Source organism: Mastomys coucha, unplaced genomic scaffold (genome assembly GCF_008632895.1).
Source record: "Mastomys coucha isolate ucsf_1 unplaced genomic scaffold, UCSF_Mcou_1 pScaffold22, whole genome shotgun sequence".
NCBI lineage: Eukaryota > Metazoa > Chordata > Mammalia > Rodentia > Muridae > Mastomys > Mastomys coucha.
In genome coordinates, this window is record NW_022196905.1 from 116,720,477 (window position 1) to 116,734,571 (window position 14,095).

At 50.0% G+C, this 14,095-nt stretch overlaps 1 protein-coding gene across 1 annotated transcript in view; it reads right to left on the reverse strand.

The window, feature by feature from the left end:
* Positions 1-10,844, reverse strand: part of Kdm2b (lysine demethylase 2B) — a gene marked incomplete at its 3' end in the record, with an annotated part of 122,945 nt that extends 112,101 nt beyond the window's left edge. Inside the window, exons 1-4 of the mRNA XM_031391148.1 lie at positions 10,493-10,844; positions 9,100-9,244; positions 6,070-6,148; positions 3,867-3,913 (exon numbers count right to left, since the gene is read on the reverse strand). Of these exons, the coding sequence (XP_031247008.1) occupies positions 3,867-3,913; positions 6,070-6,148; positions 9,100-9,244; positions 10,493-10,837 (616 nt within the window). The remainder of the gene's footprint in view (positions 1-3,866; positions 3,914-6,069; positions 6,149-9,099; positions 9,245-10,492) is intronic.
* Positions 10,845-14,095: the final 3,251 nt, after the last annotated feature.

A 14,095-nucleotide genomic window follows, 5' to 3' on the forward strand; every position in this document is an offset into this window, starting at 1 on the left:
GGTTTTTGAGACAGAGTTTCTCTGTGTAGTTCTGGCTGTCCTGGAACTCACTCTGTAGATCAGGCCGGCCTCGAACTCAGAAATTCACCTGCCTCTGCCTCCCAAGTGCTGGGATTAAAGGCGTGTGCCAACACTGCCCGACCCCCCTGTGCCCCTTCTGAATTCGGTTGGGCGGCTACCCAGCACTGTCCTCCTAGCAGAATGTGAGTTGATGTTTGGAGAATGTCTCTGTCACTGGGAAACCCCTGAGAACTGCTGTTTCCTCACTCTCTGACCCCATGGACAGGCAGCCTCCTGGGGCTCACTGTCCCCAACAACCAGCTTCAGGATCTGCATCCCAGACATGTGACAGGAACAGGGCCTAGCACTGTCAGGAGGGAGGACCTTGTGGTAGCAAGGTATCAGCCTCGGGGGCTCCTGATGCTATTTTTACCTCTGGTATGGGAGGCAACTGCCCAAAACAGTCAGAAAGAGGAAGGAAGAAGAAACAGAAGAAAAGAAAGGCAAGGGCCAGGAGATGGCTCCAACGATAAGGCACTCGCAGAGCCGAGCAAGAGGCGACCTACTGAGATAATTTCCTCTTGGGATAATTTTAGACCACCGAGGTCTATACGAGCAGCAGGTTACACACTGGATATATTACACAAGTCAAACTATTCTGCTCGGTGTGAGGCAGCCTGAGTTACATGCATCACCTCTGTCGGTGTAAGGCAGCCTGAGTTACACGCATCTCCTCTGTTCTACGATAAATGCACTTTTCAGCACTGTCCAGAAGCCTGCGTGGACGGAGGCTACAAGGGACAACTGTGACACCCCACGAGAGCTGCAGCCACCAACATCCTCAGTGTCCAAGCTCCCATACCTCCCTGAAGCACTTACATCATGACCTCAGAAATGGAAAGAATGGGGCATGATGGCTCATACCCGTAATCTCAGCATGCAGGAGGATGAGGCAGAAGAATTGCTGTGAGTTTAAGCCCAGCCTGGGCTACATACAGAGTAAAAGCTTGTCTCAAAACAAAAACAAAGAAAAAAAATCCTGACAGAGATGAGAGCAGGCTAGCCAGCCCTGCTTTCCTGGTCAATATATGGTTCTAGTCTGGCAAGAACATGGGAACTATCATCTAATGGGATCTCTGAGAACCATGAGATCCAAGCAAAAGAGGAGGCAGTCCAGATGCATACTGCATCTGGAAAAGGCTTGGAGAGTTAATTAGCAAGGCCAGGAAAGCAGCATTGCTTAAAAAAGCTAAAACAGCCCAATGTTGGTGCCACATGCCTTTAATCCCAGCACTTGGGAGGCAGAGGCAGGCAGATTTCTGAGTTCAAGGCCAGCCTGGTCTACAGAGTGAGTTCCAGGACAGCCAGGGCTACACAGAGAAACCCTGTCTCGAAAAAACCAAACCAAACCAAACCAAAAACCTAAAAGAGCCATCGTGGCACTTCTTTTGGCCACGTTGTCTGACATGCAGTGCACTAGCCAGCTGCCTTCATATTCCACAGGTGTGGTTTTCATAAATTCTAAATACCCATTAGCATGGCCATCATCAGAAACACAGATGTGGTGTAAAGTAAGGCTGAGGCAGGAGAGTGGCATGCTCTAGACCAGCCTGGACCTTATAATGAAACCCTGCTCTAAACAAAAAGAAACACAAAAGCCCAAGAAACAAAACTAAACAAACAAACAAGAAAATAATACTCAGTGCCCAAAGCAAAAACCCAAACCGAATCAGACCACAGCAAGCCCAAGTGTGAATAAGGAGCAGAATTGAGCCACCATACAGAGCTGACTGATCAGGCCTTGATTAGGAACAGGTTGGCAGTTAACAGTGTCCTTATGCTGTTATGTGAGGATCTCCCTCAAGTTTGCAGGTTGGAACCCCAGTTCAACATAGAAGTTGGGAGGTAGGGCCCACGGGAAGGTATTTAGGGCTAGACCCCTTAGGAATGGATTTATGTCGCCTGGGACTGAACTTGTTACCACAATATCAAGTTGCTTTAAGGCAAGATGTTCCTTGTGTCCTCCACAGTGCCTGTGCTTTTCTGGTCTTTCTCATTCCACCCTGAGTCGAAGCAGAACGTATTAAACAGGTGCCCACACACTATGCTCTTGGACTTGCCCGTCCTAAAACCGTGAGCCAAAATTAACCCCTTCTTTGTAAGTCACTCTGTCACAGCGACAGCAAGTGTGACTAAGACGCCTTAAGATTCAAGAGAAATGAGTGTTCATGAAAACTTGTACAAGAAACACTCGCCGCGTTATTCATAACAGCTAAAAGGTGGAGACAACCCAAAGGCCCATCAGGGGATACCCAGATAAACAAAATATGGTCTTTTGATACAAAGAAAAGGAAAGAAACATACAAGGGGGCAAACGAAGGCTTTGTGTGGGGTGGTAATTGGGAATTAAATGAATATTTAACCCCCTCCTTGATCCGGACACTTTAAATAGGGGAATTATGTTATATGAGTTTTATTTCAACTTTAAAAAAAAAAGTTGAGCAAGGAACATAGCACAGTTGGTAGAAAACTTGCCTGGTATGTGTGAGGCCCTGGATTTACTCTCCAGTGCCACATAATTAATAAATTAATAATTAATAATTAATTAATCAAGTGCTAATGCCCACAAAGCAAATAATCAAATCATCACAAAGGTTTCCCCTCACTCCTAGTTTTCAGCTCCACAAGGCTTCCCACTGTACTAAAGAGCCACATCCAAGTTTCCCAGGGGGCCTCCGAGGTCCTGATGATCTGGCCCTAGGGTGTCTGCCAGCATTTTCTCCTATGTCATTCAAGGCTGAAACACCAAGTTTATACCCATGGCCTCTCCACTGCTCATCTCTCACAGCCTAGACTATTTTTGTCCTATGGCTGATATTTTAAAGATGGATGGATGGATGTAGTTTTCATTTATGTGTGTCTGTTTGTGTCTGCTGATGTCTATCAAGGCCAGAATAGGGGGTCAGATCCACTGTCGCTGCAGTTACAGGTGGTTTTAAGCAGCCTCATGTGGGTACTGAGAAACAAGCCCAGGTCCTCTGCAAGCGCTCTGCCACTGAGCCATCTCTCCAGCCCCATAGTTGACTATTATCACTTCAAGTTTATGTTCAAATCAATGCCTCCTCTCTTCCCTGACAACCATGCCTGAAGTACATACAGCCTTACAGTGCACCACCCATCATCCTGCTTTGTTTCTTCAAACCCCTTCCAATCATTGGAAAGATATGTCCTAAACATCTTTATTACCTGTCATCCTACTGAAGAGGACAGGGGTCTTGTCAGTTACATCCGCAGCCTACTATGTAGGCAAGAAGTGATTTTCCAGTAAGAATGGTGCTATTGAAGGGCTTTCTATGTGATCTGAAACACCACCTGCTCCTGGTGGGGAAGGTAGAGAGTGCTAAGCCACCAACCATACTTGGCAGGTCCTCAGAGAGTTAAAAGCCAGTTGTTGAACAGAGTGGCAAGCCACACCCTAGGCCTGCCTAGAACCCTGAGGAAGCAGGACGCATAACCCCTCCCCCGTGAACACATGAAAGTCTTTTAGGGGTCATGAAGCACCCAGTGTTTACCCAGCAACCCCACAAACAAACGCAGAGGAGAGATCTGAGACTGCATTGCTGACACCCAAGATAGAGACCGGGTCCAAGTCACCTCATAAAACCGTGCTGGCAAAGATCCTCTGAGCCAGCTTCTCAGGACTTTGCAATCTAACCTGTTCTCCAGAGTCAGGCCAGGCGGTTGCAGCTTACACCTGCTCCCACCTCTTCCAGAGAGCACATTCTTTTCTAAAGCAACTGTAAGTCTAACTGAGCGGGTGGTGCAGACCTTCCCTTCCCTTCTCCTGCCCCACCTTTGGCACTTACCCACCAGGAGCTTGACATCTCGGACTGTGAAATCAGGGTCTGGCATCCTGGAATAAAAAGAGGAGCATAGATATTTGGTGAAAATAAATAAATAGACAAGTAGACAGACAGACAGACAGACAGACAGACAAAAACAACTCACAGAGCTAGACTCTATCCTGAGTCAAAGGGGAAGCCATTTTTCAAAAAGGGATTTCTTGTTCTAAGCTTGGGGATATGAAAGAACCCAGAGGACAACCCTAGTAGTCCAGGTAGGTACCCTGAGGGAGGTCACCCAGAATCACAGAGTAGGGCTCCCTAAACAAAAGACTCAAGCTGAGCCTCAGAGGAGGATGAGACATCACTGGCCTACTTACTGCAGGACAAACTGAAGTGTGGAGTCAGAGACCGAACACCTGCTGTCATTTAGGGTGTCTCTGTCCCTTTAGAAAATATTTTCCAAGCTGGCGAGATGGCTCAGCAGGTAAGAGCACTGACTGCTCTTCCGAAGGTCCTGAGTTCAAAAATCCCAGCAACCTCATGGTGGCTCACAACCACCCGTAATGAGATCTGATGCTCTCTTCTGGCATGTCTGAAAACAGCTACAGTGTATTTATGTATAATAAATACATCTTTAGGCCTGAGCGAGTGGGGTTGACTGAAGCGAGCAGAAGTCCTAAAAATTCCATTCCCAACAACCACATGAAGGCTCACAACCATCTGTTCCGCTTCAGTGTACCCATATACATGAAATGAATAAATAAATCTTTAAAAAAAAAAAGAAAATATTTTCCATACAGTTATATAGATTGTGGGAGACACCCTTGTCTGTATGCTCAGAGGGAATACCCTTGAAGGACAGAAACAGGAAGATTGTGAGTTCTGGGCCAGCCTCAGCTACACAGCAATAAACTATCTCAAAAAAAAAATTAACACAATTAAATAATAAATGAGTAAAGACAGAGTCAGAAAAGGGCCTGTCATGCCTTTATGAACAGTGGCATAAGCCTATGATCCCAGCACTTGGGAAGTGAAGGTAGGGGGAGCAGGAGTTCAGTTTGAGGCTAGCCTGGGCTTTCAAAACACAAAAACAAGACAGAAAAGAGAAATGCTATAAAGCAGGTGCCACACACCTTTAGTCTCTGCACTCAGAAAGAGGCAGGAAGATCTCTCTCTGAGTTCAAGGCCAGCCTGGTCTACATAAGCAAGCTCCATGCCAGCCAATGAGGAAGTCTCATATCTCTGGTAGGAAATATGTGAATAAACCTAGCAGTAGATGCTAGAGTGGGAGGCAGCCTAAAACCCCTTTCTTATCCCTGACCAAGGAGCGGAACCTGTTCTTCCAGCCTGCCTCCATCTCTCCCCAACCCAGAACGCTGGCAGTTCTGCAGTTCTCTGCCAGAATATAAACTAGACAGAGGCAAGCAGAGATACTACGAGAGGAAACACACACCCTCCCTTCACAGAAAGAGATCCATTTCCCACACATTGGGAGTACATTCAGAAAACATGCATCCTGGGCTGGAGAGATGGCTCAGCGGGTAAGAGCACTGATTGCTCTTCCAAAGGTCCTGAGTTCAAAAATCCCAGCAACCTCATGGTGGCTCACAACCACCTGTAATGAGATCTGACGCCCTCTTCTGGTGCGTCTGAAGACAGTTACAGTGAATTACCCCGGAGCGGGCGGGCTGGAGCAAGCAGGGGCATGAGCAAGTGGGGCCGGAGGGAATAGAGGTCCTGAGGTCCTGAGTTCAATTCCCAGTAGCCACATGATGGCTCACGGCCATCTGTACAGCTACAGTGTACTCATACACATAAAATAGATAATTCTTAAAAAAAAAAAAAAAAAAAGAAAAAGAAAGAAAACATGCATCGTGGTACCCTAGTCTAGGCGCAGAGGATGGCCGGTCCCTTCACAACCCACGTTTCAAGCAATGTTCAACAGGAAGTTGCTGCATGGGACCAGAATAGACCAGAAAGCAGCAGTGGGAGATCCATCACTGTTTAAATGACCAGGATAGACTAGATGTGGGCGGGGAGATCCATTACTGATTAAATGGATCCTAGGACTTCCAATTTCCTTGAACAAGGAGGAGCTGTTCTTTTTAGGCAAAGTCCTCCTGGAAGTGCTAAGTGGCTTGAGGAAGGCAGGAGAACCCAACCCAAGCTGTGAGTTGTGATAGGGAGGAAGACCAAGAAAGAAGGGGTTAATTTCAGCACTTACTTGATCCCTAGTCCATCCTTGTCCCGAAAAACCAGGGGAACCCTGAGAGCTTCTCTCTGTACGTACTCATAGTTAAAATCTGTTTGGGTATTTGAATTAAAAACAGTTATTTGGTTAAGTTATTGAGGAACAAATGAACCACAACCCACTGGTGAGGGGGGGAAAAAAGGTGGAGAGGCATATATGCTAGATGGAGATACCAGCTAGACGGAAAATAACAAGAAAATAGATAAGGCAAAGCCAGGCCACCCTCTCCCATCAGTTCCTCTCCCTACTCATTCCCTGCATGCCCCACGGGTCCCAACTTGTCAATGAACAGCCCAAGGCCAGCCAGGGCTGGGGAGGGGACTTCTGCTGAAAACTCACCAGCTACTATTGAGAAACAGGGACAGACAAACACATCCCAGGCTGAGCTGAGGTAGGAAAGGGACAGCAAAATTGAAGCATGCTACCTGGGAGGATTGAAGCCCCCACAGAACCTGGGGAGGAGGGTTCTCATTGTAGCTGAGCATCAGTGAAAATCTTATTGTAATATCCTGGATGGTGAAGGGGTTGGGGGGGTGCGGCGGGCGAAAAGCTGGTTTCCTTGGAAACTGTGTATTTGGTGCCAAAATAACTAGGGAACTGGGCACAGCATTGTTGTCTTCCTAGAGTGAAATTCTGCTGAAGCCCATCGTAATACTCACTTCAGCTGGATAACCATGGGGGTTGAAGCTAGTGAACTGTGAGGACAGAGCTCAGGAGCCCCCCCTCCCCCCTTCCTCAAAGGGAAACTTCACAAGGCAGTTTTCTATCAGCAGCTTGCATGGCAGAGATCCCCATCCAGATCCTATCCCAAAGCCCCGCAGCCTTTGCCTAATTTCTTTCCTGCCTCAAGTCCTAAGCCAGTGGCTCTGACCCAACCCTATCCCCCAGAGTGGAGTTGAGGGGTGCTGAGATACATCCTCTTCTCTCCCAAATCGGGGGTCCTAATGCAAGGTACCAATGGTACCGGTTCTCTCCAGGCTGGTCAGAAAGGAGGGAGAAAGGTCGGAGCCTAAACCTAACAGGTCATCAGGGGCAGCCTTTGGGGGAGGAGGAGGAGGCCAGAGACTGGCTCAGAGAAAGAACAAACAAAACGCGGATCCGAGAAAGCCGTGACCCCAGAGGCTCAGATCCCCAGGGGCTCCCAGTGAATGGGGATTCCTCTGGATTTAAAGGAAGAGAAGTTTGAGAAGCTTCTATCTCCAAGCCTTCTGCATTTCAGCTCCCTTCCTCCAGTTTTGGGGCAGATCTAAATTAACAAGCCAAACCCAAAGGCCCTTGCCTTTGAAAGAAGCCAGGACAGCAAGCTTTAAGGATGCCCTCGGAGCTCCCTAGATGGTAACCTTCCCTGTCCACGCACACCCGGACTCCCCACCCACCCACCCTCCAGTTTTAGCTTCCACAAATGGGCCTGAGAAAAAGCTCACAAATCCTGGCCTGAGGATTCCTGACAAATCACTAGGAGGGGAGCGTTTGCACATTGTTTTTTCATAGGCTTTGCCAGGCCCGGTCAAGTGGAGGAAGAAAAAGAGAAGAATGAAAATCCCATTTGTACTGAGAAAAAATATAAACGCAGCTGGGGCACCCTGCTTTTGGGTGAAATTTCTTTGGGGGGGGGGAAACCCTTCCCTCCCCCTACTTCTCCCTAACTTCACCAGAGCCCCAGGAGGCGGTGAACACAAAAGAGAAAGTTCAAAACATGCAAAGCCGGGACGGGTCTCCTCTAGGGCTAACTCCAGGCCTCAGCCGCTCAAGCAGAACCTGGAGGAGGAGGGAGGCGCTTCCCCCTGCTGTCAGCCCACCAAGAGCACAGGGGTTTCCAAGGGGGATGGGGAAACACAAAATGGAAAATGAGTAATTGAAAGGAAACTTTGAAAAGTCCACACACCCTAGGAAGGCGTGGGTAAGCAAGCGATGGCTTCTCCCAAGCTCAAACCCCACAGGCCAAGCTAGGTTCTGGGTCCAGAGTCTACAAAAGACCCCCAGGACGCTGGCTGAAGAGCTCCAAAAGCCTCACCTCAAACAGGAGTATCACCCAACACGCCTAAGAAACACCTCAGCCACATTGTCAGTAGGAGAGCCAGAGAGAAACCCAAAGCCAGGAGGTCCCCTCCCAAACTACTACTCCACCTATGCTTCTACACCCGAAAGGCCAGAGGACACAGAGCCCTCAAGTCAGGCATGGAAAAAGATCCTGTCTCCAGAAAGGTACTTTAAGTCTTCCATTCAAACTGCCAAGGAAGTGGGATTTTAGCCCCAGGCCTGAGCAAGTAATTTATCACCTACACAAACTAGACCCCCCAATTCGAACTGTCAAGGTTGTAGCGCTAAAGGCTTCCGGCTTGGGGAGGAGGGGGTAGTGCCAATAACGCCCAACAGCCCATTTAGTCCCTTCTCCAATCCAGGAGGGCAGGGCCCACGAAGGGAGAAAGGCGCTTCAAACCCAAGGCTCAGTCTCAAAGCTCGAAGGGGCGTAACCCTAACAACCGAAGGCGCTACCAAGCCATCTTCAATGCCTAAAGTCCAATTCCAGTTCATAACCCGCGGGACCCATGGTGATAGGAGCTGGTTTGGGAGGCTTCAAGCTTAAGGCCGTCACGCCGCTGCCCCAGGGATGTCAGGAAGGGTTCCTGCCAGCCACTGCACCTCTGGCAGCGCAGAGAGCGCAACTGGCTTGGAAGAGTAAGGATGCTGCACTCACGCCCTCCCTCAGTCCCAGAGTCAGTCTCTGGGTCCCTCTCTGTCCAATAGCCCCTTGGCAGTGACCACCCCTAGTACTAATGATGGGTACAGTCAGGGCCTAGGCCCACGCCAGGCCCAGCCCTCTTCCTGCCTGCCCTCCTCCCTTACCACCCCCCCACCCTCACTGCTCAGTCTCGTTTCGTCACCGGATCCCCTGGAATGGGGGACGCGGGCGCGAAATACGAACCCAGCCACAGGCAGCTCCCTCCCCACGTGCGCGCTGGCCCTGTGCACAGAGTGCAGCCAAGGGGGGGGGTGCCTCACCTTTGCCTTCCATGGCATGCACGAAGTCCCCCTGGTATAGGTGGCTGCGTAGCTTCTCCTCCAGGCTGAAGCCACGGACGCTGACAATTTCCTCCACGTCCGACAAGTCTTCGTTCTCGTCGTATCTCTGGCGGTCAATCGCACGCTGCGGGGACCCAACCAGAGAACCCGGGACATTACTGAGAGGACTTGGGGGTCTCCTCTCACCCTGGGCCCACCAAGAACAGGTGCAAGAGTTGCGCGCCCACTGCACCCCAGCATTGCAATCTGTGCAACTTTACGCAAATGCCAAAGATGCTGGAAAGCAGAAAAAGGGGCTCGCACCCCCAAGGCCCGACTGTCCTTACACGAAGCAAACCCTTCCTGCATCTTTGGAAGCCATGGAAGTGCTATTTGGGGGCTTTCGTCTGCCCCCACTCCAGTGATGTGCTAAGCTTTACCCACTCAACTGGGAGCCTGGTTATGTAACCCCCGAAGGGGGCTCCGGATAGGAGCTGGCGGGGCAGATGTAGGCCCCGAGAGAAGCCGTTGCAGCACCCGGCTCGGCGGTAACAGCAGCCCTGGCGGCCACGGCGGCCAACCCGGGGAAGCCGGAACCCGGAGCCGGCGGCATTTCTAAGGCTGGAGCTGCTCCGGAGCTACAGAAAAGCTAGAAAGCTGAAATGGAAGGGCTGAGACCCTAGCGGCCCCCGCCGAACGACCGCTAGTGCAAGAAGAGGAGGGGAGGGGAGGAGGTTAAGAGCGTGGGGAGAGAGGGGCAGCCAGCCCACCACAAAGCTTCCATCGGAGACCCCAAAACGCACCAGCAGCTGCCTCATCTCCCCACGAGCGCGCGCGCACACTCACTTCCTAAGGAGACTCCCCCACCACTCCCCGCATCCTTCTTCCTCCTCCCTCCACCGCTCAGCGCCGAGCCCCGCAGCCCCCCAGATCCCACGCGAACCCCCCGAGCACGCACAGCCCCTTCCACGCCTTTCGGCGCTACCTCCTCCCCACTTAAGTGTCTGAGACCCTGAGCCTCACAAGAGACTGGAGGAGTGAGCTGCTTGCTTCCTTTTGCATGCAATTTATTATTTTTTTCCGGTCCTCTTGCAAAATACAGAAAAGGAAAGAAAAGGCAGCAAGAAACAACCAAAAAAATAAATAGATAGATAAATCAATCATATACCAGATACAGATTTGGGGGAGGGAAAAAAAAAAAGCTACACACCAATCTTCTTCCAGAGTCTTTCTCTGCCTCCATTTTTTTAGGAGAGTTCACCAATTAATTGTCAACACTCCTGCCCCCTGCATTTTGGCGGAGGGGGAAAGGAGGGAAGACCAAAGAAAAGAAACCAAAAAAATAAATAAATAGAGCAAGCTAGAGCCGATATCTACAAAGTTTTGCACCAACACTTAAGCAGATCCGTTTGCAAAGTCCTAGGAAACCATTTTCAGCAGTTGTGGGGGGGGAGGCGTCGACGTCATAATCCCCGGAACGTAAACATTGTTGCCGATCGCGATCGCGCTCGGAGCTTGCGGCTAGGCTAGTTGGGGAGAAGGGGGGGCTCGGGTTGGGGGTGTTGGGGACCGCAGCCGTAGGAGATGTGGGGCCAGAGGGAGCCTGGGACGCACCGGGCGCCGTTAGCGCCTTGGCATCGCTGTTTTGTTGTTGGGTCACGAGTGCGCCTCTGCACGCAGGCGCCGCCGCCGCCCGGGAGCTGACTTTTGGAGGGCTGAGTTGCAGCGGCGGGCGCATCCCAGAGATGGCGGGGCAGGGAGGGAGGGAAAGAGAGGAGGGGGTGGGGAAGGAGGTGCAGATTTGCACGGATGGCCTCAGCGGGAGGCGCGGAAATGCTAGCCGAGCCTGCTGGCGTGAAAGCCCCCGGGGCCTGGCACCCCTAAAAAACGACCCCCCACTTCTGCCCCGCCTGCTTGGGTTACCCCGGACTGTCCCTCTCTTCCTTCATCCATCTTTCCTCATTACCTATACTGGCAACCTAAATTCAAAGTGTTTTGTACATATGATTTGATTTTCTGTTTTGCCTGTCTACTGCATGTCTGGGGGGAGGGGCCAGCCTGTCCAGACCCTTATCCATTTGCGAACCTGCCATATGGAGGAGGCATCTGAGGGGCTCAGAAAGAAATTAGCGCAGCTCTGTATTTATATAGACTGCATAACTTTTAAACTCCCGGGGCTGAAATAATAATATGGAGACACACGCACAGGTACAGGAAATACAGCCAGTCCGCAGCCTTTTCAGACTGCAGCTGACCGGAAGAAAGCCTTTCGTTCATTCATTCGGACAGCCTCGGTAGTACAGCTCTGAAACAGAAGTTGGGCTTTTAAACAGGAAAGTCTCTACACTTACTGAGAAGAGATAAATCGATATACAGGAGGGGACAGAGGACCGGATTCAGCGTCTCTAATGCAGGCAGGCAAAAGGTAAGCCTCTCTCGGGTGACAATTTAAGAGAAAAGTGGTGGCGTGGTTCGTGGCTTTCTGGGGTACAGCACCTTGATTAATCCATATTGTTTCTCTGCGGGGGAAGATTGGGGCAGCCTTTGTGAATATGGGCGGAGTATCAGATCCCCCCAGTGCTCCTCTGTCTGTTAAGTAGTGCTTGTGACTGCTCCCAGAATTGGCCCTGAGTGATCCTGGAATTCCAAAACGGACAAATCAGGCCCCTTTAAGTTGGGAGAAAAGCTGGCCCTAAACTTTGTTTCCTCCCTGCCTCTTTCTTGCAAAGAAAGGTTCTGAGAGACCTCCCAGGTGACACTAGCAATGACTGTATCTTCTTACTGCCAAAAAGCTTAGTACAAGCTAAAGCAGGTCATTTCGCACACTGGGGAAACCCAGATCCAAGAAATTATGAATTTAGGTGACTGCTCTTTTTATCTTGTCCCAATGTCTGCAGCACTGGTTCAGACAGATGTGGGGAGGAAGTGGCCTTGCCACCTGAAATCAGCTGTGAGCCACACTTGGTCACCTCCCTTACATTAGAACTTCCTGCCGCTGTATCTTTCTGTACTTTTTTCCACCTGTCCCCAAATCTGCTCTTTGAAGTGTGTTTTAGTTCCATCCCTGCACGTTAGTGGTAGAAATCTTCCACATAAAGATGAGGCGACAGACACCAAATTTGTCACCAAACAGAAATTAGATCTACGTTGGCTCGGCTGCATCCATTGGGCAGCTTTTCTAACCATCTCTGTGAAAACCAGGAGCCAGCTGGTGATGGAGTTCAGTGGTAGGATATTTGGCCTGGCAAGCCTAAAGCCCTGAGTTGTATACCCAGCACCCAAGATGGGGGGAAATGACGGGATGTGGACCACTTTATCTGGCTCTTCCCAAGGGAAAGGGTCTTTTTTGTTTGTTTGTTTTTTGTTTTGTTTTGTTTTTCGAGACAGGGTTTCTCTGTATAGCCCTGGCTGTCCTGGAACTCACTCTGTAGACCAGGCTGGCCTCGAACTCAGAAATCCACCTGCCTCTGCCTCCCAAGTGCTGGGATTAAAGGTATGCGCCACCACGCCCGGCTGGGAAAGGGTCTTTTAAAGGAGCTGTCTTAGGGCCTTGTTGCTCCGCTTTGTAAACGAGGAAGCTGTAAACGAGGAATTCAGAAAGGCAGAACTGCTTGCTCTCAGTCCCACTGCTTGCCTTTTCAAATGTGCAACAACTTCATGTATGCTTCAGAATGAAATAAAGCTGCCCTAAGGAGAGGCCTGGGGTTGAGAATCAGTGGGTTAAGCATTAAAGTGCAACTGTCAGATGGGATGCTGGGAGATCTTCCTTCTTCATCTTCCTCCCTGGGATTCTCTTTCCCCCTCTCATTCTTCTCCCCCCCACCCCAACTTCTGCGTTCCCCAAAAAGGCTGGCATTAGGAAAAAGTCTGATATTAGCCACTTTCACAGAGTGGGCAGAGGTTGATCAGTCACCTGATTTAACCCCCTCCCTTTACAAAGCTGGAGGAAAGCACAAACTTGAGAGAAGAAGGAGCCAGCCGGGTGTTTGTTACCCTTTGAGTCCCCCAGAATGCCCACCCCTCTTCTGGGTCTAAGTGGTCACTCAATAAACGTTGAACCCTTGATGGATCACCTTCTCCAGCATATTTGCATTTTCTCTTTATCAGTAATTGGCAGATGAAAGCCTTTGTCCTCAGTTGAAAGAATTCCAAGCATTCCCTCCAAGTGGGGGAGGAGGTTATTTTGGGCCAAAGGGGGAAGGGCCAGACCCTTGAGCTCTAACTTTGCCTGATTGTCCCCCAGGAGCTGAGAATAGGTGAGAAATAGAAAAGGGGGCTTCTTTTGGAAAAATGAACTTTTAACACAGACAGCCTCATTGGAAACGAAATAAAGCCTTCCTGTACCATCCTTGTAAGAGGCTCAGTCAGATCCCACCTGTGTTACAGTCAGTCTGTTGTATCGTCCATCCTCCAAGCCCAATTGTCTGTGTCCAAAGACAAGGGGACAGAAGACAGAAATGACAGCTTCGCTTACATGCAAGCGCGCATGCGCGCATGCACACACACACACACACACACACACACACACACCATGGTCTTGACAGACTCTGGATGAAGCACTCAGAAACCAGGGATTCTGGACTAGGAACAATCTGCTCTTATGTTATTCTATCTCTTGGCTTTCCACTTTGTAAGACAAGGGTCTGTACCTAGCCCTAGGTAGCCTGGAACTTGCCATGTAAACCAGGCTGGTCTAGAACTTTGCGTGAGCCTCCTGGCCCTGTCTCCTGAATTTCAGGACTACCCTAGAGCAGTGCCTTTGAACAAAGTCCTGCATCTCTTTAAATCCTTGCTATTTCATAGCTAAGTTTCAGAGAAATGCTAATTTTTTTTTTTAGGTTTTTTGAGACAGGGTTTCTCTGTGTAGCCTTGGCTGTCCTGGAACTCACTCTGTAGACCAGGCTGGCCTCAAACTTAGAAATCCGCCTGCCTCTGCCTCCTGAGTGCTGGGATTAAAGGCATGTGCCACCACTGCTTGGCTGAGAAATGCTAAGTT